This window comes from Ursus maritimus, unplaced genomic scaffold, assembly GCF_017311325.1.
Source record: "Ursus maritimus isolate PB19 unplaced genomic scaffold, ASM1731132v1 scaffold_36, whole genome shotgun sequence".
Lineage (NCBI taxonomy): Eukaryota > Metazoa > Chordata > Mammalia > Carnivora > Ursidae > Ursus > Ursus maritimus.
In genome coordinates this window covers 19,815,408-19,842,687 of record NW_024426230.1, presented here as the reverse complement: position 1 = coordinate 19,842,687, position 27,280 = coordinate 19,815,408, and the positions used below count along the sequence as shown (strand labels likewise).

The window sequence follows — 27,280 nt, the reverse complement described above, 5'->3', positions numbered from 1 at the left end:
GAAATAGGTTAATTTTAAGGCTAATAGTGTTTTGGGGGGGAAAAAGGTCATTTCATTTTTCCACACACACTAATTTATATATGCAAATTTTAATCAAAACCACCAAGCTGAAGAGCTAAAATAGTTACATTACCTAAATTTGGAACCTTTTGTACAACATCTTAAACTAATTGTGTCATCTTTATCGACGAATCAACACCCTCAGCATTTCTAATCCCAATTAATGGTACTGTCAACCACTCAGATTCTAAATCTCTTTGACCTCAATTCACTTATATTCCACTGGGTATCAAGTCCTATTGATTCTACCTTCTAAATACATCTTCATGTCCTCTATATTTTTCATCTGGATAAACATAAAGAGCTTCTAGCCTCTAGTCTCACTATTCCCATCTCAATCCTAATACTACTATCAAAAACGTTATTAAAAAGTATAATGAGGGGCGCCTGGGTGGCACAGCGGTTGAGCGTCTGCCTTCGGCTCAGGGCATGATCCCGGCGTTATGGCATCGAGCCCCACATCAGGCTCCTCCGCTATGAGCCTGCTTCTTCCTCTCCAACTCCCCCTGCTTGTGTTCCTTCTCTCGCTGGCTGTCTATCTTTGTCAAATAAATAAATAAAATCTTTAAAAAAAAAAAGTATAATGAATCATGGAACACTACATCAAAAACTAATGATGTACTGTATGGTGACTAACATAATAAAAAATTATTTAAAAAAAAGAAAAGAAAAAAATGTTATTAAAAAGTAAACATGAAAAACAAAATAGTAAACATCATATCTCCCTCCTGCCAAAATAACTTCTGTTCGTTTACCCTGCCTTCGGGTTAAAATCCAATCTCCTTAGATAAAGTCTTTCATATTCTGACCCAGACTGACCTCTTCAATCTAATTATTAGACATAGTTGTACATGTACCTTATGCTCCAATCTTATGGACTTTTCCCCAAGTTTCTTAAAACTGATTGAGGCTATTCACACCTGAATTTTTATGGATTTTAAGGCTTTCACTAATGTATGTAAATAATATGGGAAACAAATCTAGATTTTGCAGAATCAATGGATACTGAAGCTTAACCTGATCCATTTCACCACTGGGAGAGAAATACAGACTGCCTTATTAAAAAAAAGTTAGTAATGAGGAATTAATTTTCAAAAGTATAGTAAGAAAATGAACAAATTTAGGGGCACATGGGTGGCTCAGTTGGTTAAGTGGCTGCCTTCAGCTCAGGTCATGATCTCAGGGTCCTGGGATGGAGCCTCACATCTGTAGGGCTCCCTGCTCACCGGACAGCCTGCTTCTCCCTGTCCCTCTGGAGCTCCCCTGCCTGTGCACCGTCACATAAATAAATAAAATCTTTAAAAAAAAGAAAATGAACAGATTTAATATTCAGATAAATACTAAAACTCAAAATTGTTAGGCTACAAATAAAAAACTTAAAATTGATGACTACTTACAGAGAGCATAAATTTAAAATAATTGCTAGATTATATAGGAAATTGTCTCAAATGGTGATAAAATATGAATACTATACAGTAAATGTTCATCAGCCATTCCTACTATAAAGCTAATTTATTTAGCACGGAGTCTACTGAAGTTTCTCTCTCCCTCTGCCCGCCCCCTCTCTCTCAAATAAATAAAATAAAATCTTTCTTAAAAAAACACAAATGTAAATAAATAGGCAGAGTGCTGGCACAAATGACAGAACAAATACTTCTATTTTGGCAAACTGAAGTTTCACACAGAAAACATTAAGCTGTAGGGTTTTGAGTAGTATGAGTTAACACCAGGCAAATGGGAAGCAGAAAAGGTATTATAGTCACAGAAGTACAAAACAACAGTGCCTGTTGGGAAATTATCAGTATTTAGATAGGTCTGAAGCTTAGGAACCACCAGGGACTGGGTCTGAGAAGTTAAATCAACATCACAAACTTTAATGCTAAGGAAAATTTTAAAATTATGCATTTTCTTAGCAATAAAGTCATCAGCATACCTCCAATATACAAACCTACACAACAGAGATATTTCTATTACAGCACTTAGAACACTTCTCTTTTTAAAGATTTATTTATTTATTTGGGAAGCGCACATGTGTGCAAAGTGGTGGAGGGGTTTGGGGGAGAAAGAATCCCAAGCAGACTCACCACTGAGCATGGAGCCCAACCTGGGTCTCGATTCCAAGACCCTGAGACCCCCACCAGAGCTGAAATCAGAGTCTGACACTCAACCGACTAAGCCACTGAGGCACCCCTGAACACTTTTGTTTTAAACATATGCTTCCTCCTCTACACTTTTGACCAGCTTGAGAGCCAACGCCATTCAACATATAGCTTCTCTGAGCCTTTATTTCTAAAACTTAAATGGTATATAATCTTTTATATAGCAAGCGCTAAATAAATGACCAAGTAGGAGTGTATTAAGCAAAAGAAAACATTTCACTGGTTCTCAAAGCAATTAGTCATGTCATAAGATTTCATTACACAAACACGACTTGTGAGTTTGCTATATACATTGATAAGGAAAGCAGATGTCAATATAGTAAATGAAAAAGAGCAGATTAGGGGTGACTGGGTGGCTCAGTCAGTTAACCATCCAACTCTTGATTTTGGCTCAGGTAATGATCTCAGGGTCGTGAGATCGAGCCCTGCATCAGGCTCCGTGCTCAGCACAGACTCTATTTGAGATTCTCTCTCCACCTCTCCCTCTCTCTCTCAAATAACTAAATCTTAAAAAAAAGAAAAAAGAAAAAGAACAGATTAAAGAGTGGTATGCATAACACAATCTAATGTCTATTATAAGCATATATACAATTTTAAAAACCTACTGGGATATTCATTTATTTATTTATTTAAAGATTTTATTTATTTGAGAGAGAAAGAGAGCATGAGCAGGAATGGAGGGGCCGAGGAACAAGCAGGCTCCCCACTGAGCAGGAAACCCAAGGCAGGGCTTGATCCCAGGACCCTGAGATCATGACCTGAGCGGAAGACAGACACTTAATCAACTGAGCCAGCCAGGCGCCCCTGGGATATTCATTTAACAACAACAAAAAAGATTTGGAGGAGACTATACCAAGAACTTTGGAGCCACACCGTCTATGTTCCGGAGCCACACCATCTATGTTCCAATCAACTCCCAAACACTATGCAACCTCATGCAAATATTTTAATCTTTCTGTGCCTCTACTTTCATAAAATGGGGATAATAATATCCCCATTGGGGCGCCTGGGTGGCGCAGTCGTTAAGCGTCTGCCTTCGGCTCAGGGCGTGATCCTGGAGTCCTGGGATGGAGCCCCACATCAGGCTCCTCTGCTGGGAGCCTGCTTCTTCCTCTCCCACTCCCCCTGCCTGTGTTCCCTCTCTCGCTGGCTGTCTCTCTGTCAAATAAATAAATAAAATCTTTAAAAAAAAAGAAGTTATAAATAAGCATTCAGAACAACGTCTGGCATACAGCAAATGACATGTAACAAGTGTTTCCTAATTATATTTTATTTTTCTTACCAAAAATAAAGTTCTTATCATCACAGACTTTATCTGTACTATAGATCCTAGAAGAACTGGTTTAGGAAAAGGCAACATCCTTGTCTTATAAGGATTTTTAAAACCTTTGTATTCATTTATTCAACAAATATTCATCAAGCATTTCCATATGTCAAGGCTGGTGTTAATAATGTCTTTTATCAAGTGTCTTCCTAGGTCATTATACCCTACAAACTGGGCATCTCCTCTATTTCATAAAAAACAGAGACCATATATTCAGATATATACAATTCCTATTCCTAATCTGGATCTGCATAACTTCTATCTTTAGCGAATTGATCCACATAACTTTTTAGATGCTTCATAAAGTCTTCTACTTTTTTAGCAAAAAAATTTGGAAGATCACTTACTTAAAAAGTACCTAACTTTACATGCTCTAACACTATAGTAATTATAAAAGTTGTAACAAATATGCAGAAGATATGGTAGCTAAAAAATGCAAGTATTTATCAACATAGCAAATACTTAGAATACACTCTTTCTTGTTCAGAAAGACTTTGAGTCCTTATCAGTGGGATATTTTGAGTACATCAGAAAACAGAATGTGGAAATTACATCATTCAGAATTAGTTGTTTTAACAGTACTCATAAAAATGAAATACCAGTCATGACAGAAAATCATAGTGGAAAATTTAAATGAAATTATTTTTGATTGAATACAAACAGATTTATATTTACTACAAAAAATAGATCTTTCACTGTTTTTGGTATAAGGTGTTATATGAATCACAAGAATGTACCTTTAGTACATTATTTTTTGTTTTTAAGATTTTATTTTATTGTATTGTATTTTTTTGTAATCTCTACACCCAGGTTGGGGCTTGAATTTACAACCCTGAGATCAAAAGTCACAGACTCCATTGACAGAGCCGGCAAGGCGCCCCAAGTAAATCATTAAATTTTAAATAAGCGTATTTATGTGCCATGTACTCTATTAACTTAGTACCACAAAGAATTAAACTTGGGTTCTATTTTCTCATTCCTTCATCACTCTGAAATACCTTAGATAGGATTCCCATTATTTCTCATCTATAAAATGGATAAAGAAAAACTTCTGTTTAAAAACAGTAGAGTTCCGGAGCACCCAGGTGTCTCAGTAAGTTAGCGTCAGCCTTCGGCTCAGGTCATGATCCCAGGGTCCTGGGAAGGAGCCCCGCAACAGGCTCCCTGCTCAGTGGGGAGCCTGCTTTTCCCTTCCCTCCCTACTCATGCTCTCGGTTGCTACTTCTCTCTCTCAAATAAATAAAATCTTTAAAAATAAACAAATAAAAACAGTAAAGTTCCTAAATATTTCACAAAGGGTACAGACAAATGTCAAAATTTAAAAGTATATAAATTGTGATTACCAAGCAAGAAAATTTATTCCTATTTGTATCTAAAAGAATCTCACATGACATTTCAAGAGAATTATAATCCTCGATATTGATTAATTACCTGAAAAAGCAAATATATTTTAATGATTGGATTTTTCCACCCACCTCTGAAAATGGTGACTATACAGCTGTGTTGGAATACCAAGAATACGATCATATATAGCTGTAACTTCTCTCAGGTTTCCCTGTTCATTTTCCCAGTTAATATACATTTCCCACAGTCTGTCAGATCGGAAATCTGTTCCTGCAGCTAGAACAGCATGCTCGAAAGTTCTGAAAAATTAAATCACCTCTAACTTATCTTTCTAAGACAAAATCATTTTTAAAATATTAATTCTACACCTTGTAATATATATCAAATCAGTAAGTTGTACAACTGAAACTAATATATGTCAATTATACAATTTTTTTAATTAAAAGTAAAAATAAAACATTTCTAAATTTCAGAAGATCGTGTTAAATTCAAAATTACACTCAACTGCTTCAAGTAGGGAGTAAAGGACAGGAGTTACAAAAAAGTGTACAACAGCTAATTTTTAAAGAGTAAGGAAACATAAAGGAAATATATGTACTTTCATGTAATTTCATCTTACACAGAATTACAATGCAAAATGTACACATTGCAAACATATAGAATGACAATGTAGACACTTAAATATTTGTGAAACTTGAAATGTTTGTCAAATAGATTCTTTACAGCAGAAGACAAAGACAAATTTTATCTCAATTTAAGGAATAATTTTCTGGCAAAATAACTCTCCAAGAAGACACCCAACTGCCTTGTAAGGTAATGAGAAGTATACATATGTTTTAAAACTTTCAGAAGTCTCTCCTCATTCTAAAATTACAGATTACTAAAAAACAACAAAAACAAAACAACACACCACCACCTTGTGTTTTTAAACTACTTAACTCATTTCAAGAGATTTTTGTAAGCAATTTTAATCACTGGATTTGATATCCCAGTGGGATAAAACTTTTAGATACATATTTTCAAAATAATATCTTACAATCAAGAGGGATTTTTAACAATATAAAACTACACTACCTGAATTAATCTACAACTTTAATACAATTCCAATCAAAGCTCCAACAAATCTGAGTGGAACAGGTTAAAACAAATTTTAACATTCAGCTAACATACAAAAAGGACAACGCAGAGGGCATTTTCCTGAAAGGTATCAAAAGAAATTAGGAAGCTATAGTAATTAAACGTATGGCATTGACCAGGTAACAGAAAAATGGATCACAAAACAATTCCAAGAAAACAAAACAGATCAACGTCCATATGAGAACTTAGTATATGATAAAGAAGGTTATTTTAAATCAATGCAAAAGAGCTGGACAAAATAAAAGGTTAATCTATGACTTACAAAAGACACACTTAAATGCCAGATGAATGAGTAACAAAGAAAACTTAAAAAAAGAAGACAATACCAGATTTATATATTCTTGGCAAGACAGGCAGAAGACTCAGACACCAATAAAAGATTAAAGGTTAAACCACACTAAGAAAAAAAAAGAAAAAGACGATAAATAGACATCCTAAACAAAGCTTAAAAATGTGCTAAAACTGGAGGATGTTAACACACACACTAAGGATTAGGAGTATGTGTATATGCACGCATGCACCCATGTATATGTCTGTGTCTGAGGTTCTCAAGTCAGTAAAATACATGTTACTGCCCCTGCAGAATCCCAAAATGATTCAGAAAATTAAACCACGAGGCACTAAGAAAAATGGAAGAAGTTGGGAGAGGAAATATGATAATAAGGTAATGAACTAAAGTGAGGATGTTTACAAGAAGGTCACCTTAAGGAATGGTAAGAGACCTTAAACCTCCTTTCCTGCCCAGCTATGGGATTTCCGGAGCTAGGTATACATTCCCAGGCTGATCAGATGATCCTTCAATGAGAAACCGCCTGGTGCAGTAGTAAAATATGAGGGTACCAACACTGGGATAGTCCCAACAAAACCTGAGTGGCCATGATCACCCTACTGTGAAGCCCACCAAGCCAGCTAATAACACCCTCCATAAAAAACACACAGAGCTGGGGCGCCTGGGTGGCACAGCGGTTAAGCATCTGCCTTCGGCTCAGGGCGTGATCCCGGCGTTATGGGATCGAGCCCCACATCAGGCTCTTCAGCTATGAGCCTGCTTCTTCCTCTCCCGCTCCCCCTGCTTGTGTTCCCTCTCTCGCTGGCTGTCTCTATCTCTGTCAAATAAATAAATAAAATATTAAAAAAAAAAAAAAAGAAATCTGTTTAAAAAAAAAAAAAACACACAGAGCTCACACTCAGTTTATTAAAATCTAATCTTTTTTTTAAAGATTTTATTTATTTATTTGAGAGAAAGAGAGACAGAGACAGAGCGAGCACCTGCTTGCACAAGCAGGCTCCCTTCTGAGCAGGGCTCAACATGGGGCTCGATCCCAGGACCCTGGGATCATGACATGCGCTGAAGGCAGATGCTTAACCAACTAAGCCACCCAGGTGCCCCTAAAATCTAATCTTTAGCATGAATAGAAATCCAGAAATCAGACAAGTCAGAGATGAAAACAAGTAAACAAAAACACTTCAGAGAAAACTATGCTGGGAGCAGAGGATAACTTTAACACTCCTTAATACTTTTTAAAAAATAATAAAAAGATATTAAGACATATAACAAGAATAGGAAGATACAAGAAAAGGAACAATAAACAAAAAGATTCTTGGACTTTAAAAAAATGATAGCAAGTATTAAAACTGCAATACAAGGGCCCAGGAAATACCTCAAAAAGCCAAACAAAATCTGACACGTAAAAAGTAAAAAAATAAGAAAATTAAATGATTAAAACAGAAGATCCAATGTCCAACTATTAAAAAACAATAGAGAAAACCATAGGAAGGGAATTATCAACATAACAATATACACGATAATAATATGGTTTTTAAATTTTATTATATTTTTTAAGCAAACTCTACACCCAACATGGAGCTCAACTCATGACCTCAAGATCAAGAGCTGAATGCTATACTGACTGAGCCAGCCAGGCACCCGAATAAGAACATTTCTCAGAAGAGAAAGACATGAGCACCCTTGATTGAAAAGGCCCACTAGTAAGCACAATGAATTAGAAAAAGAAAACCCAAATCAAGGCATATCATTATAAAACTGCATTTTAAAAGCTTCCATGAGGAAAAACAAGTCACACAAAGGGAATCCAGAGAGTTATCATACTTCTCAGTAACAACAACCAGAAGCTATACGAGAATGGAGAGATGCCTTCAAAGCCCTAAGGAAAAATTACTTCCCCAACTCAAAATTCTATACCCCACTGGATCGTCAACTGGGTGTTTCAGACTTACAAAATCTTTTTTTTTTTTTTCATCCCAAGCATTCTTTATCAAGAAGTTACAGGATGCACGCCTCTAAAGATAGGCAGCAGGCAAGAAAAAACAGGATCTAATAAATTCTCAAAATTAGAGCTTGAAACCCAGGAAAGAAGTAAAGGTTATCTCCTAGATTCATGATGAGGAAATCTCAAAATAACTGCTCTATGGCAGAAACAGAACAGAGCAACCAATCCAAACTACAGAAGAGAAGGATCCAAGAAGGATTCCCCCCAAAAAGAAGGGTAAAAAATGGAATTTACAAACTTCAGAGTAAAATTCCCTTTCACAATTTTCAGATTAAATAGAATAACACTAGATATATACATTTTTTAGCTTCCAAAAAATGCACACAGTATTTGTACCTTGTGGAAAGTCAGTGGTCACTGTTGGAGGATGTAGGAAATTTTAAATGTTCAAAGAAAACTAAGCAAGTAGGAAAAAGGAGGGGAGGGTAAAAAGGGGTAATTAACTCCAGGAAAAATAAAAGGCTCTATATTGGAAAAATAAGAAATGGGAAAACAGGGTATAAGTGAACTAAAAATCCCATCTACCAAACAAAATCATAATGTAATGAAGAGACAGAAAGAACAGTAAAGAGCTACTATTATAAACACGTAGGAAAATATAGGAAACAGCTAAAATACTTGAAGAGGGGTGGAGGGACTGCTTTTTGTTACAAGCAGCTTAACACTGACTTTTTAAACTATATTCACATACTTTGGTAAAAAAAAAAACCAAAAACACATTTTAACATTCCTATAATCAATAAGAAAAGGACAATCCAAAAGTAAAATAAGCAAATGATATGAACAGGCAATGAGCAAATGCCTTATACAAGTATACGAGAAGATGGCAAACTGGGACGAGCAATCTAGAGATATGCGAGCTAAAATAATGAGATATCACTGGAGGTTAAAGAGAATGCAGCACAACCATGGGAAAATATGACTACTCTTCATATACTGCGGGAGTTTAAAATTGATACCACTTTTAAAAGAACATTTGATAAGTTAGTTGTGCGCTCTCTTTGACAAAAGTTCATTTCTCTAAGTCAATCAGAGAAAGACAATTATTATATGATATCATTGATATGTGGAATTTGAGAAACAAGGCAGAGGATCACAGGGGAAGAGAGAGAAAAGAAGAAACCAGAGAGGGAGACAAACCATAAGAGACTTTTAATCTCAGGAAACAGAGGGTTGCTGCTGTGGAGGGGGGTGGGAGGGATGGGTTGGATGGGTGATGGACATTGCAAAGGTTATGTTACGTGGTGAGTGCAGTGTATTGTGTAAGACTGATGAATCACAGACCTGTACCGCTGAAACAAATAATACATATGTTAATAATAAATAAAATAAATAAAAATTTTTAAAAAGTTCCATTTCTAGCATGCTCTAAATGATGACTAATACAGACATGTTTACTGCACCACTGATTATTTCCTATAAATAAGGACGTCAAATACAAAACAGTACTTTGATACCACAAAATACTTTTGCAATGCTTGAAATATTACAATGTTATAGTTTTAAAAATCAAATATGTACAATACACACATATGTATGCACATCCGTATGTATATGAAAGAACACACAATTCATAAACCACGGAGGGAATGGGATTGGGAACCTAAGGAACGGGAGTGTGAAATGAGGACATTATTATCTGCAATTTTTATAATCATGCATAAGTTTATTACATGTATCACTTTTTTAAATAGTGAAAAAGAACTGTATGTTAAACATTCGGTTTAGCATGAATAGTTCGATTATCAACATCAGAATACTTGATTTATTTCTACTTTGAAGATATCTGAATATCAATTTTTAGCATACCCTCTTATTGTACTGTTTGTCTCAGGATCACCAGGGTCCAATGTTTCTTTTAAGAAGTTTATATAATGTATCCATAGGTCAACACTAAGAGGTATTGCCTGAAGCCCCCGACGATACACCTAAGAAGAAAACAACAAACTGTACTTCAAATATTTAATTATTTCTTAACAGAGAGGCAACACTGTGTTATCCGGTGAACCTTAGAAATACTAATTACTGGAATTTTGTTTAAATAATCTACCATTACCATTTGGGTGGAGGTTGGATAGAACATGGCAATGTTCTGATCCCCACGTGCAGAGTCTTGATCTTCAAAGCGCAGCAGTCCCTGCATTCTGACCGGGTTGTGTGGGCAGGCTTTGGGTTACAGACCATAGGGCACAGACCCATTAGAGCATCAATGACAGCGTCTGACCAAAAATGCAATAAGACGTAGCAAATGTGACTAGCAAACCAACTATATTGTTTGGAAAATGAGAAATAAATGTAAGTGAGAGAAAAGCCCTGCCCTACTTGTTAAGCTGCAGTGTAATACAGAGGCTTGCACTGCAAAGCTTGACAAACTGTAGAGGTTTAACGCACCTGCCAACAAAGAGAGAAAATATTAGCTACAAATGCCACAAGAGTGACAAATGCAAATAAAATACCCTATAAAATTGTTTGACCATAAATCGTAGGTACTGCCAGCCAAAAAAAAAAGTCTTTGTTTTGTTATTATTTGGCTTACAGTACCTAATGGAGATAATTTTATTCAGTAATGTACGCACCTCATCTGATTGTTTAATGTTGTCATGCCGCTTTTCAAGGTCTGCATACTTTTTCCAGTAACCATAGCAATACGGATAGTGTATGAAAAATTTGTCAAACGCTTTCCTGGCAGCCATCAAGTGATTCTGATGAAAATAAAACAAGGTGTTTAAAAATCTTGGGAAATTTGTGTCACAAAAATATTTATTCTTTCTTCCAAATGTATTAGCTCAAATAAAATAAACTGGCAGATTTAAAAACCACACACACAGCTGATCTTTTTCTTGCATATTACAGTCTTATCCTTTGAAACAAAAGGAAGTAACTCTGTCAAATAGCAAGGTAACTTTTTATTTCAGTAATTATACACACACATGCACACACACACCAATTATTACAAATATTACTTTGTACTAATATTGACAAATATGTACGAATGTTATGAAAGTTATTTTTAAAACTAAAAAATGTACATATCCAATGTTATTCAACTTAATCTGAAAATTATAAAAGAGGCAACTTTAATTACAAAACAGTGAACCTCATCTGATATTACTTGATTAATCTGTCCCTTCTAGTTCCATTTAAATAGTTACTAACCTCCTGTTCTACATACTGAAGCAAATATACCCAGCCTGTAAAATCCTGAGGATTGTTTTCTACAGTTTTCCAAAATTTTTCATATTCTGGAGGGAAGTTTGCTTCCGTTTCTGTCACTGGAAGGTCCACAGCATTTGCTATTTCATTTTCTTCTGCAGCTGCATTCACATTAGGAGATCCATCAGGGGACTGTTCCATTTCGGTAACATTCATTATCTCAGTACTGAAATCAGCAGATTGTTCTACCACTACCTCTGAACTGTTGCCTGTGCTGCCATTACTAGAATTTCTGTACTCATCCATGTGAGAATTTTGCATAGTTGTTTATTTTGTCTTCAGTTAATGATCTGTGGAAACACAAATAAGAGGAACATCTTCCAAATGTTTATTTGGCATCATCAAAACCACCTTTTAAAAGCCCCAGTTAGCTATTAAAGGAATATATTAATTTCATTCTTGAGCTCTGAACAATGGAACCAATGAATCAAAGAATATGTGTATATTAAATCTGGGAAGATGTTGAAATTTTATCTCTAGAAAAATTGCATTAGCCATGTGGCAAGACACTTTCAGTTGCCTATCCAATATCCCCTCTCACCATCTTCCTAATAAAACACTGTTTTTGGTCAGAGTAGCAATATATCTAGCCCCATCAGGGAATCATGACACTGCAAAGGATATCTGCTGTAGAGCTCTGGGAAAGATTCTGCTTTTCTGAGAAAAAGGGACAGTCACAAATAGTGCAGGTTCTACCACTTTCTTATCACCTTGAATGTGAACATATCTAAAACAACCTATGTTCTTAAAGCAGTCAATAAGGGATTGGCAAGGAAAATTAAGAAATGCCAGCCCTCACACCACCAGCTACTATTAACACAATCCAAACTTCACACTGTGTGCAGAAAATAAGTCCCTATTTGTTTAAACTACTAGCAATAGACAGATTTTCTATTACTTGCAGACAAATGAAGTCCTAACTGATTAACCCACTAACAATGCATGAAAATGGCCATTCTTCCATCTCTTCTTGTCAGTACTAAGTATCATAAAACCTAATTTTTGTTCATTTGATTAAAAAAATAGTACCTCATTGTGATTTGCATTTCTTTAAGAACTAAGAGAAAGCTGAATTCCTATTTTTTTTTCTTAAATGCCTTTACATCCTTCATTCATATTTTCTATTACACTACTAATTTTTATTCTTATTGGTTTGTACAAGCTTTCTGTAAACTAAGGAAATAAGATCTTTATATTATACATTATAAAACATTCTGTGAGTTTTTCTTACTAGTTTTTTTGTGCGTATAGAGGGTATCTTGTAAATTCTCAAGCAGATATGAAATCCAAATTTTAAAACATTATTTCAAAATATAGTATGAAGTAAATTTTATCCCAACAAATGAGAAATTTAACATGTTAAATTAGGAGACCTGAGGCTGAATGCCACTGGAAGAATTAACTATAACCAGGTAAATCTAAGGAATGTTAAAAGAGAAGTGGGGATGGACGCCTGGGTGGCTCAATCGGATGAGTATCCGACTCTTGGTTTCAGTTCAGGTCGTATCTCAGGGTCCTGGGATCAAGCCCTGAATGGGGCTCTGGGCCCAGGGAAGTCGGCTTGAGGATTCTCTCTCTCTCTCCCTTTCCCTCTGCCCCTCCCCCCATTCGTGCACGTGCATGCACTCTCTCCCTCTCAAATAAATCTTAAAAAAAAAAAGTGGGGAAGAAAAGGAGAGAGAAGAGAAAAATAAGGGAAGAGGGGTAGTTTGGATGGAGACAAAAAGTTAATACCTAATGTATGTCTAGTACTATATTACATTCCTGGTAGAGAATACTTAAGTATAAGATAAAGTCCTTTACTCTAGGGCTTATTAATTCACTGGAGTTCAAAAACAGGCAAAACAGAAAGAGAGAGAATTTTAAATGAAACAAAGTCAAAGTTTAGAGAAATCAACTGAAAATTATAGCTATCTAGAAGAGCTTCAGGAAATACAAAACTGGGTCTTAACTTTGAAAAACAATAAGCTTTAGAGCAATAGAAAAAGAGTTAATTATTTCTGAGTAGAAAAAAGCCTACTTGACAGAAAAATCCTTCTTGACAGCAAACAGGTAGAAATTAGAATTGATTTGAAGATGAAAGAGAAACCAACCAGAATGAACAGGTTTTATACTGGGGAAGAGAAAGTGTAAGCAGCAAAGCAAGCAGGACAGAGCCAGAGGAATTTGAGAAGAAATGAAAGAAATATATCTACAGAGGCACCTGATAAGAAATAATACAAGAAGCAAACCTAGTTGCTACACAGTAAAAAAGAATCCAAAGTATTAGACTATCAGAAAAAATAAGTTCCCTTCCCATTAGCTTTTCCAGGTTTGAGCCATTTGAGGCCCTAGAAAAAGGCAAAGAAGTTCTCAATTTATTTTTTTTCTCTTTTTCCCCTTCTTTAAAAAAAGACACATTTGAAGATTAATTTTCCATATGCAAATTAAATTAGTTACGGGTTTGTGTCTTTTGATTTCAAAGTCCCTGTCAAACAAAAAAATGTTGGTTGATACATTCTGGGTCATTTACTACCAGCCCTATTCTAATTGCATACTTAAGTGGGACATAATGGTTTCTTCTGCAATCAGCAAATTTACCACTCCCCTTCATCTTGAGATTATCAATTACTCCACACCCTGCAATTAAAATCTTGTAAAAAAGAATTAAGAACATCATCCTTACCCTTAGGGAGATCACTTTTCTGATTACTCCAAAAATCACAGAGCCAAAAAAAGAATAAAGTTACTTTTTTAATAAATTATTCCAACATATTCTTCATAATGTGGCAATTAGCTAGTCCTGCTTCACTCTTGACAGCAACCAATAACTTAAAATTAGCAACATGAAAGAGCAAAGGGACAAAAAATATCAAAAGGAAGGAGACAACTGTGGTTTCAGCATACAGACAAACAAACCAACAGAACAGAACAAAGACCCCAGAAATAAACTTTTGCATGTGTAGTTAAATGATTTTCAACAAGAGTACCAACATCATTCAACAAAGAAAGGGCAGTCAATTTAACAAAAGGTGCTGGGAAAACTGGATATTCACATGCAGAACAATGAAGTTGGAGCTTTACCTTATACCACATACAAAAATTAATTCAAAATGGATTAAAAGCCTGAATGTAAAACCTAAAAATATAAAATTTCTAGAAGAAAACATAGGTGTAATCTTCATGATATTGGACTTGGCAATGATTTCTTGGAAATGACACCAAAAACAAAGGGAACAAAAGTAAAAACAGACAAATGGGCTACATCAAAGTTTAAAACTTTTGTGCACCAAAGAACACAATCAACAGAGTGAAAAGACAACATAAGAATAGGAGGAAATATTTGTAAATCTTATATCCAATTACGGGTTAATATCCAGGATATATAAAGAACTACAACTCCGCAAAAACAAAAAAAAATAACTTGACTTAAAAATGCGCAAAGGACTTCAATAGACTGTCTTCAAAGATGATATATAAATGGCCAACAAGCGTATGAACAGATGCTCAACATCACTAATCATCAGAAAAACGCAAATCAAAATCACAGTGAGGTAACACATCACACCCATTATGATACCTACTATCAAAAAAACCCAGAAAATAACAAGTCTTGGCAAGGATGAGACACTGGAATCCTTGTACACTGTTGGTGGGATTGTAAAATGATGCAACTGCTACAGAAAACAGTATGGAGGTTCCTGAAAAAATTAAAAATAGAACTACTATGTGACCAAAGAATCCCACTTGGTATATATCCAAATTAACTAAAAGCAGGGACTCAAAGAGCTACTTGCACACCCACATTCATAGCAGCACTATGCACAACAGCCAAAAGGAGGAAGCAACTCACATATCCATTGACAGATGAATAAACAAAATGTAGTATACACAAGGGAATACTACTCAGCCTTTAGGGATTTTTTTAGAGAGGGAAAAAGAGAGAACAACAGAGAGAGAGCGTGTGCATGCAAGGGGAGAGGGGCAGAGAGAGACTCTTAAGCAGGCTCCACGGCCCACCATGGAACCAAAGCAGGGCTCAAGCTCTCAACCCTGAGATCACAACCTGAGCCTAAATCAAGAGTCTGATGCTTAAAAAAACTGAGCCACCCAGGCGCCCCTATTCAGCCTTTAAAATGAAAGAAATCCTGTCATAGTCTATATGGATGAAACTTGAGGACATTATGCTAAGCAAAGTAAGCCAGTCACAAAAAAAAGACAAACACTGTAGGATTCTACTTATGTGAGGTATCTAGAGTAATCAAAGTCATAGAAACAAAGCAGAATGCAGTTACCAGGGAATGGAGTGAGGGAGAAAAGGGGAGTTGTTTAATGAGCATAGTTTCAGATTTGTAAAATGAAAAGTTCTGGTAATTTGTTTACAACCATGTAAATATATTTAACACTACTGAACTATACACTTAAAAACAATTAAGACAAATTTTATGTTATGTGGTTTTTGTCACCAAAAAATAGGTAAGACAACAGCTTAATTATAACTAAATTAGGAAATATAAAGTACAAAAGACTAGGAATTAAAATTCCTTCTTTTTTTTTTTTTTTTACGATTTTGAGAGAGAGAGACTGAGATAGCAAGAGAGATCATGAATGGGGAGGAGAGGGAGAAGCAGGCTCCCTGATGAGCAGAGAACCTGACATGGGGCTCGATCCCAGGACCCTAGGATCATGACCTGAGCCAAAGGCAGACACTTAACCGACTGAGCCACCCAGGTACCCGTCCAAATCCTTCTTTCATCATAAGATATAGTACGGTAAATATTAGAATGAACAGGGGGTAAGGGGAGTCAGTCCTACTTCTCTCCCTTAACAGCATCTGATCCTAGGTCAGTCTTACTTTCCTCACTTCTAAATTAGGGAATTAGGGACTAATAATACTTGCATAGGGGCTGTTGAGAACACTGGATGAGATAAACGCATGTGGAAGTCCATAAATTTACATAAATGAAAGTATCAGTGCAAACAACAAAATCCTCAAATAGCATTTTCCGATCCTGATGTTGTACTTTATAAAATAACTAAGGAAAAGAAAAAAGAACTTCACAATGCACTTAAATTTTTTTGCGGAAGTTTTAAGAGCAGGAAAAAAAGCTGCTGACTGTGACTTTATAAAACTAGCAGAAAACAGAGTAGGGGCACCTGGGTAGCTCAGCCTGCTTCTTCCTCTCCCACTCCCACTGTTTGTGTTCCCTCTCTCACTGGCTGTCTCTCTGTCAAATAAATAAAATCTTGAAAGAAAGAAAAGAAAGAAAAGAAAGAAAAGAAAAGAAAGAAAGAAAGAAAGAAAGAAAGAAAGAAAGAAAGAAAGAAAGAAAGAAAGAAAGAAAGAAAATAGAGTTTATCTGGAGGTCTATCTTATTTCTTGATTTTTCAATTTTAGACATTTTTTGCTCTTACTATTAGAGAAGATTAGAATTTAGTTATTATACCAAACATGCCTCCACAACTTCCCTCTCACATACATGCTCCAATTTCAATCTAGAGTTAAACCAACATTGAGGTTTACATCAGTATGCCTATGTAAACATTTTTTTCAAGCTATTTTGTATACTATAATTACATTTCCTTGCTTCTACCTCTTTAAATCTTTCCTCATTATTTTCATATGCTTGATTGTCTTTGAAAACTGATCTCAAACTCCTGAAGAGCGCTTATAAAAGTTCTTCAAAAACAACCTATACCCGGGGTGCCTGGCTGGCTCAGTTGGTAGAGCATGTGACTCTTCACTGATACTTTCATTTATGGTCATGAGTTTGAGCCCCACATGTGGAATAATTTACTTAAAATAAAAGCAAAAAAAAAAAAAAAACAACTGACCCTCATACTGTCAAAGTCCATTTTCCCTTCAGGAGACATCCTGTTTGAAACCATCTAACCCTCTCCAGCAATCCAGACTGGTTTGTCTTATCTAAGTTTGTCTGTTCACTTTGACCCAGGGAATTCCTTTCAGTCTTTTCCAGCTGAATCTCATGTATAACAGCCAAAATCTTTTTCATTCTTGATTTATTCCCTCTTCTGAAGAATCATTTCTATAAACTTCTGAAAAAGAGCATGTGGGGTGAAAAAATTAAGACTTTTCAATTCTAAAATCCTCATAACTGAATGAAAGATTATCTAAGTATAAAATTCTAGAATGAGGGGCGCCTGGGTAGCGCAGTCGTTAAGCGTCTGCCTTTGGCTCAGGGCGTGATCCCGGCGTTCTGGGATGGAGCCCCACATCGGGTTCCTCTGCTGGGAGCCTGCTTCTTCCTCTCCCACTCCCCCTGCTTGTGTTCCCTCTCTCGCTGGCTGTCTCTCTGTCACATAAATAAATCTTTAAAAAAAAAAAAAATTCTAGAATGAAAATAATTGTTTCTTTCGAGTTTTAAAGGGAGGCGCCTGGCTGGGTCAGTCGGTGGAGCATGAGACTCTTGATCTCAGAGTGGTGAGTTTGAGCCCTATGTTAAGCATAGAGATTTCTTTTCAAAAAAAAAAAATTTTTTTTCTTTTGAAGGAATTTTTTGTTTCCTAGCATAGGGTGTTGCTATTTTTTTTAAAGATTTATTCATTTGACGGGCGCCTGCGTGGCTCAGATGGTTAAGCACCTGCCTTCGGCTCAGGTCACGATCTCTAGGTCCTGGGATCAAACCCCACGTAGGGCTCCCAGCTCAGTGTGGAGTCTGCTTCTCCCTCCCCCTCCCCCCTGCTTGTGCTCTCTCCCTCTCTCAAATGAAGAAATAAAATCTTAAAAAAAAAAAAAAAAGGTTTACTCATTTGAGAGAGTGCGTGCATGAGCACAGAGGGGAGGGGCAAGGGGAGAGGGAAGGAGGAAGGAAGAGAAAGAGAGAGTCCCAAGCGGACTCCACCCTGAACACAGAGCCCAACACAGGGCTCAATCCCACAACCGCAAGATCACAACCTAAGATGAAACCAAGAGTTGGACGCTTAACCTACGGTGCCATCCAGGCGCCCCCTGAGTGCTGCTATTGAGAAAACTCCTCTATATGGGACCTGTTTTTTTCCCCATGGTAGTGTTTAATCCAGGTGTTCTGAAATTCCAAAATGATGTGCCTTAAGGTAAGTCTTTTCGACTCATTCTGCTGGCATTCATTCAGAAGGCCTATTCTAATCTAGATATTTACATCATTCAATTCTTATATTCCAAATTTATCATTTATGTGATAATTTTCTTCCCTTGGTTTTCTCTGTTATCTTTGTTGAACTCACATCACTCAGGTGTTGGATGTCCTAGACTAATCCTCTACTTTTCTTACCTTTTCCTATATTTTTCCCCATCCCTTTGACTCGTTCTATTCTGAGATCACTTTACTAGATTTTTAATACATGACTCAAAATTTTAATTCCCCTTTTTCACTCTGAATAATCCATTTTATAGTCTCCTATTCTTGTTTCACTGGTGCAGTATCTCCTGCTCTCTCTCTATAAATCACTTTAAATTTTCTTCTGTTCTCAGCACTGTCTCTTCTAAGTGTTTTTTTTGATTATTTGTTTTGGTCTCTCAATATAGAGTGATCTTCAAACTGCTGTTCAAGAAGTGTGAGGCATCACACAAAATCAGAAACTAGATAAAACTTGAACACTGGTGAGCCTCAGTGCAGGATGGCATTCTATTGAAGAACTCACTAAATGTCACTGCTTGCATCATTTCCCTGGTGTTAAGTTTTTCCAAAGAAGAACGTTCCAACTTAAAAATATATAAAGAAGGCAACAAGCATTCTGGGAGCAAAGAAGAAAAACAGTGCTAGTGATCTCACCATTCAATATGTAAACTTTCATTCAATTTCCCATTTTCATTAAGACCCTTCACCCCTGTCCCAACTCCTACCAGCTGTGTGAAACTTCTCTGGTGCCACCCTTTTCAAATAATAAACATTTAGGTTTTTGCTGGCTATACTATATGGAGAAGGAAAATGTAAGGTCTAAAGTACTCCAGACTTTCAACCAATTCAGACTTTTAACCAATCCTCAAATTTTTAGCTCCACTCAGCACTCTCATCCTCAGAGGCACTTGGCAACCAAAATTCCTGAGCCTTTCTGGAGTTTTGTAGGAAGATCCCTCTTACTTCTTAACTTCTCTCTCTGCAGGCACAGAACTGAATGCAGAAAAATGAAAACCTAAGTTCATCAGTTAAATCCAGTTCATCTGTTTCTTCTAAAACATTGTTAATTATTATGTTGAAACTTCCTCTTCTGTCCTCTGTCCTTTCGGGTTTCCACAATTTTATTTTGCTTTTATGTTATCTTACTTATTTTTTATTCTACTGAAATTAGGTTTACAAATTATGCTGAACCCTGTTTATTTTGTATTTTTTTTTTTAAATCTCTAGCCATTATCATTTCCTTGTGGAATAATATTCATTCAATAGATATTTAGTGAGCAACCTCTGTATGTCAGGTATTACCGTTCTAAGCACTGGAAATTTACCTGTGAACAAAACAAAGTCCTTACTCTCAAGGAGTTGACATTTTAGTTGAAGAATATAGACATTTCTTAAAAAAAAAAAAAAAAGTAAGTTTACAATATGTACATGGTACTAAGTGCTAAGAAAAAAAAAAAAAAAAGGAGAGGATGATATAGTAAGAAAGTCAACTATACAGATATATAGAGCAAGAAAATTCCAGGCAGCAGAAAGAGCAAGTTCTGAGACTAGTCTTTGTTTAGCGCGTTCGCAGAAACACAGATAAGCAAGAAGGTCCATACCTCTGGATTTGCTTAAATATCGCTCAATTTGGTTTGAGTCCTTCCTAATATTCGGCTTTACTAAGTACGTCACAGTAAATCTTCTCATGTAAATGCCCATTTTTGAAAAGCTATTTCTCTGGGGTTATATTCTCAAATTTCATTATGCCAACATGTAGCACAAACCTTAGAATTAAGTATGTTTTGACCTACCAATAACACTTGTAGATTTTCTCTTAAAGAAATAATGAGGAATCCGCAGGCAACCTATTAGAAGTATTAGACTAACAAAGTTGCTAGATAAAAGAGAAATACATAAAAAAGTGACATTTCTATAGTTAGAAATAATTCTTTTTAAAGGCCATTTTAAAGAATTTATCATTAACAAGGGTGTTCACTGCAGCATTGTTCCTAAGAAAATAAATATCTGTTGGTTCACTATCCAGTCCAGTCCATACCACTCCAATAAAAATACTAGCATCTCATAATGAGCTAGTTGCCACAACCAGTGGTAAGTCTTTATCCTCTTGATTTCTATTAAGCCTCCATTTACTTCTTAAAATTCTTTACCTCTCCAAGAAGCAAATCTATTATGATACCAACCTCCAAATCACCATACCTCATTTATAATCTTGCCTCTTTCCCACTCTCAAAGTATTTGTTTTGTATCTCTACTATAGCATTCCTATAATGGCTGAAATATATAATCATTATTGGTTCTCCTCCTTCCTTTGGTCATAACGGATAAAGTATCTCTGTTCCTAGCAAAGGTCACATCCTGAACTCGTGATCTGATCATTTCTACCACCCATCTTCTTAAGAATGGTGGTTCTTAAATTATCTTTACTCTCCTGAGTTTCTCTCAGTGTCTCAAATCACTTCCAACAGCATTCAAACATGTAAATGTTTTTCTTCTTCTATATAATAATTCATAACATATATATGACAATTAAGCTCAAAAACAAGTAAAGGGTAATCAGTCATAACCTATGTTAAGGATCTGGATTTTGGGGCACCTGGGTGGCTCAGTTAAGCGTCTGCCTTTGGCTCAGGGCGTGATCCCAGCGTTCTGGGATCAAGCCCCGCATCGGGCTCCCGCTTTGCTGGGAGCCTGCTTCTTCCTCTCCCACTCCCCCTGCTTGTGTTCCCTCTCTCACCGGCTGTATCTCTCTGTCAAACAAATAAATTTTAAAAATCTTTAAAAAAAAAAAAAAAGGATCTGGATTTTGTTCTAAGGACAAAGCCAATGAAGTTTTACAAGCTTGTTATCTCTACTTCTGTAACCTCCATTTACTCTTCAATTTAGTTTCTTCATCACTCTCTAAAATCTCCCAGATGCCTTCCTTACCTCCTCTGTTGTTATGTCACCTTCTCGGGGCATCTGACTCTTGATTTCGGCTCAGGTCATGATCTCAAGAGTCCTGAGATCAAGCCTGGTGTGGGGCTCTGTGCTCAGCACAGAGTCTGCTTGAGATTCTCTCCCTCTCCCTCCTCATGCCCGCTCCCACTTTCTCTTAAATAAATAAATCTAGAAAGAAAGAAAGAAAGAAAGAAAGAAAGAAAGAAAGAAAGAAAGAAAGAAAGGAAAGGAAAAGAAAAGAAAAGAAAAGGAAAGGAAAGGAAAGGAAAGGAAAGGAAAGGAAAGGAAAGGAGAGAGAAGAGGCGGGGAGGGAATGTCACCTTCTCAATAAGACCTACCTGGCCAATTCTATTTAAAATTGTAACTTGCTCCCATCCCAGCATACATGATCCCTTTTATCATATTTGATCCCCTTTACCTTCCTCTATTTTTTCTTTTATCCATAATATTATACTCTAACAAAGTAAATAATTTACATATTTAGTATACCCTAACATAAGAATTAACCACCCCCTGCTTTTTATTCACAATACTACTGCTATAGTTTAAGTAATCTTTATCTCCCCCACTAGTATTTTTCAAACTGCAGACTGCTTCAGACCAGCTTTTTCTCCTTTTTTGCAAATGAAAAATGGAAAAAATTTTTATCAGAGTGCTTCACACATAGTAAAGGTATACTATTTTGTGACATTTGCTGTAATTATACAGCACACACACACACACACACACACACACACACAATTCAGTTATTGCATACTGAGTTGCCTGGCACACTGAAGACACTTGTGAAAGAATGAATGCATGTCATCATATATTGCTATAATTTTGATAATCCTGAGACACCTTTTATTGAACAAGTATTTTGCTGAATGCCACTTATTCATTTTTAAGAATGGGAAAAACAAAACTAAGATTAAATAATTTGTCAATGGTTATATGGTTAGTAAGGAAAAGAGACAGGATTCAAACCCATCCTAACACCAAAACTCTCCCCGTTCTCTACTAACTTCTGCAGCCAAGAAATTCTATTTTTGCTGAAGTCTGGTTTGGTTTTGTTTTCCAGCTCAGCTCCTTTCCACTTCAAGGCCTTAGTGTACCAAGTTTCTTCAATATGGAACACTCTCCTACACCTCTACCCCATCCCCCCTTAGAACCCTCAACCTAGCTGAAGTCTACTCATTCTTCTGCATGCGAAGTTTAAACATCACTTCCTAAAAAGTATTCCCATACACTCCAAATTAGTTAGGTTCCCTCAACGATGCTTCCACTGCATTGTCTTTTTCTCCATAGCTCAAATCACATTTGTGGTATTTGTTTGATATCATCTTTCCTACTAGATTACAAGTTTCTTGAGAGTAAGGACCAGATCTACCAATACACAGGGATACAGTATACCCGGAGGCCTAGTACTACACACTCAATTCATTGAATAATAAATAAATAGCATCAGAGTCCTTAGTCTCTCCAGACTAACAGCTAATGTATTACTTTCATAGCCAAATGAGAAGGGGTATAATAAAGTACTTGGGCTTCAGGCGCGCCTGGGTGGCTCAGATGGTTAAGTGTCTGCCTTCAGCTCAGGTCATGATCCCGGGGTCCTAGGATGGAGCCCCCCTGTCGGGCTCCCTGCTCAGCCAGGAGCCTCCTTCTCCCTCTCTCTCTACTATTCTCCCCGCTTGTGCTCTCTTACTCTCTCTGCCAAATAAATAAATAAAACCGTTAAAAAATAAATTAATTAAATAAAGTATTTGGGCTTTAGATTCAGAAAGAATTGAATTAAAGATCTGGCCCAGTTACTCATTAGGGAATACTGAGCAAGATACTTAACCTCTCTAAGCCTCATTCACAAAATAATCACAAATACCTTGCCGTGAAGATTAACTATCCCCTTTATTCACACAGCTATTACTATGATTTAAGAAATTATCATCTCCCGGGGCGCCTGGGTGGCACAGCGGTTAAGCGTCTGCCTTCGGCTCGGGGCGTGATCCCGGCATTGTGGGATCGAGCCCCACATCAGGCTCTTCCGCTATGAGCCTGCTTCTTCCTCTCCCACTCACCCTGCTTGTGTTCCCTCTCTCACTGGCTGTCTCTATCTCTGTCAAATAAATAAATAAAATCTTTAAAAAAAAAAAAAAGAAATTATCATCTCCCGTCTTTTTTTTTTTTAAGTTTATTTATTTAAGCAATCTCTACACTCAACATGGGGCTCTAACTCACAAACCAGGGATCAAGAGCTGCATGCTTTACTGACTGAGCCAGCCAGGTGCCCCTATTTTATATCCCTTCTTGAGTAATGTTTTTCAAATTTCAAACTGCTTTGAATCAGCTTCTCATTTCTTTTAATGGAAAAATACAGAATTGAAAAATAATATATCAGAGTTCATGCACACATTGAGTACGTATTGTTGAAATACAGAATGCAACTACTGTTTACTGGGATGCAATATTACATGTACAACCTATTACGGGTCGCAGTCAAAAAATTTGAAAAACACTGCTACACTACTACTACGGATAAATTAACATTACTGTAATATTAAATTCAGCAGAATAGAGGCCATGGTTTTATTCACCACTGTGTTCCTAGAACCTAAACAGTGTCTAGTATATAATAGCACATTAAATCTCTGTTGAAAAAGTGACAAATACGGCCCCAACTTAACTTTTCAAATATTCTAATCCTGCAGTATTCCTCCTCATTGCTATTTACAGAGTCCAATATATTTTTCATGTCCAAACCTTGGCTTACTCTATTCTCTTATACTAACAAAACTTTCCTCCTTTTCTCAACTCACAAACCAATCAATGCCTTTTTACTACATTTCACTTTCTTATAAAATCATATTAGAGGCCTAAAGTCCACAAGCATGAAAGGAAACATGATAAATTATAACATGACTATACAGTACATTAAAAAAATACAGTTCTATATCATACATTCAACTTTTAGTTCAGTTACAGCATACATTAAACATTTCACTAACAATTCAGCATGCCTTCTTAAAATTTAAAAGGCCTTGGGGTGTCTGAGTGGCTCAGTCGGTTAAGCGTCTGCCTTCGGCTCAGATCATGATCCCGGAGTTCCAGAGTCAAGCCCCGAGTCAGGCTCCCTGCTTGGCAAGGAGTCTGCTTCTCCTTCTGCCCTTCACCCCACTCGTGCTCACTCGCTCTCTCTCTCTCAAATAAATAAAACCTTTTTTAAAAAAAATTTAAAAGGCCTTTTGGAGGATAACCCACACATAATTAAAAATGTAAAGTCTAATTTAATACCTTCTCTCTTAACTCTCTATAGGCACTCAAAATCATACCATGTATTACTCTTTTCATAAACACAGCAACACAAAAAAATCTAAAGTCATCACCAAGGACTAAAAAGTCAGTAGTTTGAGTACTGCAAATCAACTAGCTTTGCAATCTGCAAGTTACTCTGTTCCTCATCCACAGATACACAATTTGAAGACACAAGTTGTTAAGAAGAGACTATCAGAACCACTGGTTTTGTTCACAGATTGACCTTTTTTAATTTTCCACATATTAAACACTTAATATGTTCCAGAAACTCAACTTCATATACATGTATTTACATAAATGACTGCATCACCCTCAATGACTATTACATAAATGACTGCATACCCCCTCAGGGGGGTACCTGACTTAGGGGGAAAAATCACCACTTGACTGGAACTACTACTTTCTTTCTCCTTTGACTATTTTTCACACACACACACACACACACACACACACACAATTCTATGTTTCATGCAGATTAGTTATTAACATACCACAGAAGGTTCGGTTCTTTCTCTTTATTTTTTAAGATTTTTAAATAATCTCCGCATCCACTGTGGGGCTTGAACTCATAATCCTGAGATCAAGAGTCACGGGCTCTATTGACTGAGGCGGCCAGACGCCCCTGTTCTTTAAAACATATGTGTACACACACCTTTTATTATTTGATTTATAAAAATCTTTTTCTTACTCAACTATAGGTAAGTAAGTAAAAATATAACCAAATACTCTGACACTAAAAAAAAATTCTGCTTTTCAATTCTCACTTCAAATATCTCATACCACCTACTAATTAGCCATCTTTGGTCAGCCCCTAATTATTCCAGAGTTCACAATCTAGGAACCAGAGTTCTTGAGCACAACTTCTTTCGTTCACTTTATCCCTACCAGAAGCTGAACAGTGGAAAGTTCCAACTTTTGCAACTCTAGAATGAGGTTATAAATGGGAGGGGGGAGGGGGGTACCTGACAGTTGTTTTTTTTAATCCACTTAAGCTCCCAGAGAGACCAAAACACTGAAGTTCCAATATAAGCTTCATACTTCCCTGTATAAAATTTGTTTTCTTAAGCTTCAACCTTTCCAGCTGTAAAAAAGTTTAATTTCTGAACAGACTGGATCAGATGCCAAATAACCTCAAGTCCTTAAAGAGAAGGCAACAGCAACATCAAACTAAAAACAATTTAATCCACATAAAATAATATGGCATTATAATATCATCAATAACACATTAAGAGCAATACTACTTATTAAAGATGTGATTTCAGAGCGAGAAAAACACCAGTGTTGGTCTCTGATTACAAAAGGTAAACACTGTTTTTCAATAGGTGTCTTTAAAAGGTCCTACTAGGATCTTTAACATCTGTTTTTTCTGATTCTATCCCATGCTGCCAAAAGCTCTGGCTGATCTTTGGGGTGCTGTGACTCAGGGTCTCAACAGTGTGGCTTGTGTAGTCGGAACGCCGAACGCGCCACTACAAGGCGCCCACAAGCTTTTATTAACAGAATTTGAATTCTCTCAATCCTCTGACGGCTCCTACTGAGCCCCTTGCACCTCCCGTCGTCCCCGCACACCGGTTTCCAGCTCTTGGGGAAGCTAGGGCTTCAGACTTAGCCCCCAAAACGCTTCCTAAACCAAGGCGGAGGCCCGCATTTCCCTGCCCTTCATAAGGCGCACTCGTCAGAGAAACGTTTGGTCTAAGAAAAGAAACCTCGCCCTGCTCCACCCAACAGGTGGGAAGGAGAAAGGCACAGACAGCTGGGAGCCGAGGCCAGGCTAGGCCAGGCCTCAAACAGGGCGGGAGAGGGAGGCCGCAACCCCAGTGCGGCCTGAAACAAGGTAGGCCCCTTCCTGACCCGCGAATCACCCCCGGCCCCCGCCCAGCCAGTTCCAAGACGCCCGCCCCAGCTGACCTGACGACGGATGCCACTCAGTGCCATGAGCCGCAGTTTGGGCCAACCGAGCCGAAGATGGCACTTCCACCGTCTCCGTCCCACAGACACCGCAGCAGCCGCCACCAGCACCAGGGCCGCCTCGTCGAGAGCACGGTGCGCATGCGTCTGTGTCCCCGGAGGCGAAGAAGTCACGTGGTAACGCTGCGTGCAGACCTCGCCCTCCGCGGGACCCTGGCTAGGGCCCAGCCCCGCCCCTTTTCCTCTCGTTCCCCGCCCCCCCCCCGCCCCAGTCTCCGCCCCGCCGCCACCAAAGACCAGGCCGCTGCTTCTGATGTTTTCTGCCCTCTGTGGGGGACTTCCTAAGCCAAAAGATAGTGTTTAGGGCCTTTTACAACCTTGATCTTAAACACAGACAGCGCACCACCCCTCCAAAGGAAAATATTGTCTTTTGGGGGCAAATCTAAGGCTTTCCCAACAATTTCCCAGGTTTTACCCCTTTACCTAAACATGGACAGAAATTCAGCCTTATTT

The 27,280-nt window shown here is 37.2% G+C and overlaps 1 protein-coding gene across 3 annotated transcripts in view; it reads right to left on the bottom strand.

The window, feature by feature from the left end:
• PRPF39 (pre-mRNA processing factor 39) overlaps positions 1 to 26,919 on the bottom strand; it is a 36,902-nt gene extending 9,983 nt beyond the window's left edge. The window contains exons 1-5 of one of the 3 annotated variants that reach the window (XM_040620866.1): positions 26,768 to 26,919; positions 11,472 to 11,818; positions 10,892 to 11,017; positions 10,125 to 10,243; positions 5,019 to 5,186 (exon numbers count right to left, since the gene is read on the bottom strand). In XM_040620866.1, the coding sequence (XP_040476800.1) occupies positions 5,019 to 5,186; positions 10,125 to 10,243; positions 10,892 to 11,017; positions 11,472 to 11,789 (731 nt within the window). In that variant the 5' untranslated portion in view covers positions 11,790 to 11,818; positions 26,768 to 26,919. Of the gene's footprint in view, positions 1 to 5,018; positions 5,187 to 10,124; positions 10,244 to 10,371; positions 10,535 to 10,637; positions 11,018 to 11,471; positions 11,819 to 26,767 lie in introns of those variants that run through there. The other 2 variants (XM_008693685.2, XM_008693692.2) reach the window with 2 other exon arrangements.
• Between the last annotated feature and the right edge of the window lie 361 nt (positions 26,920 to 27,280).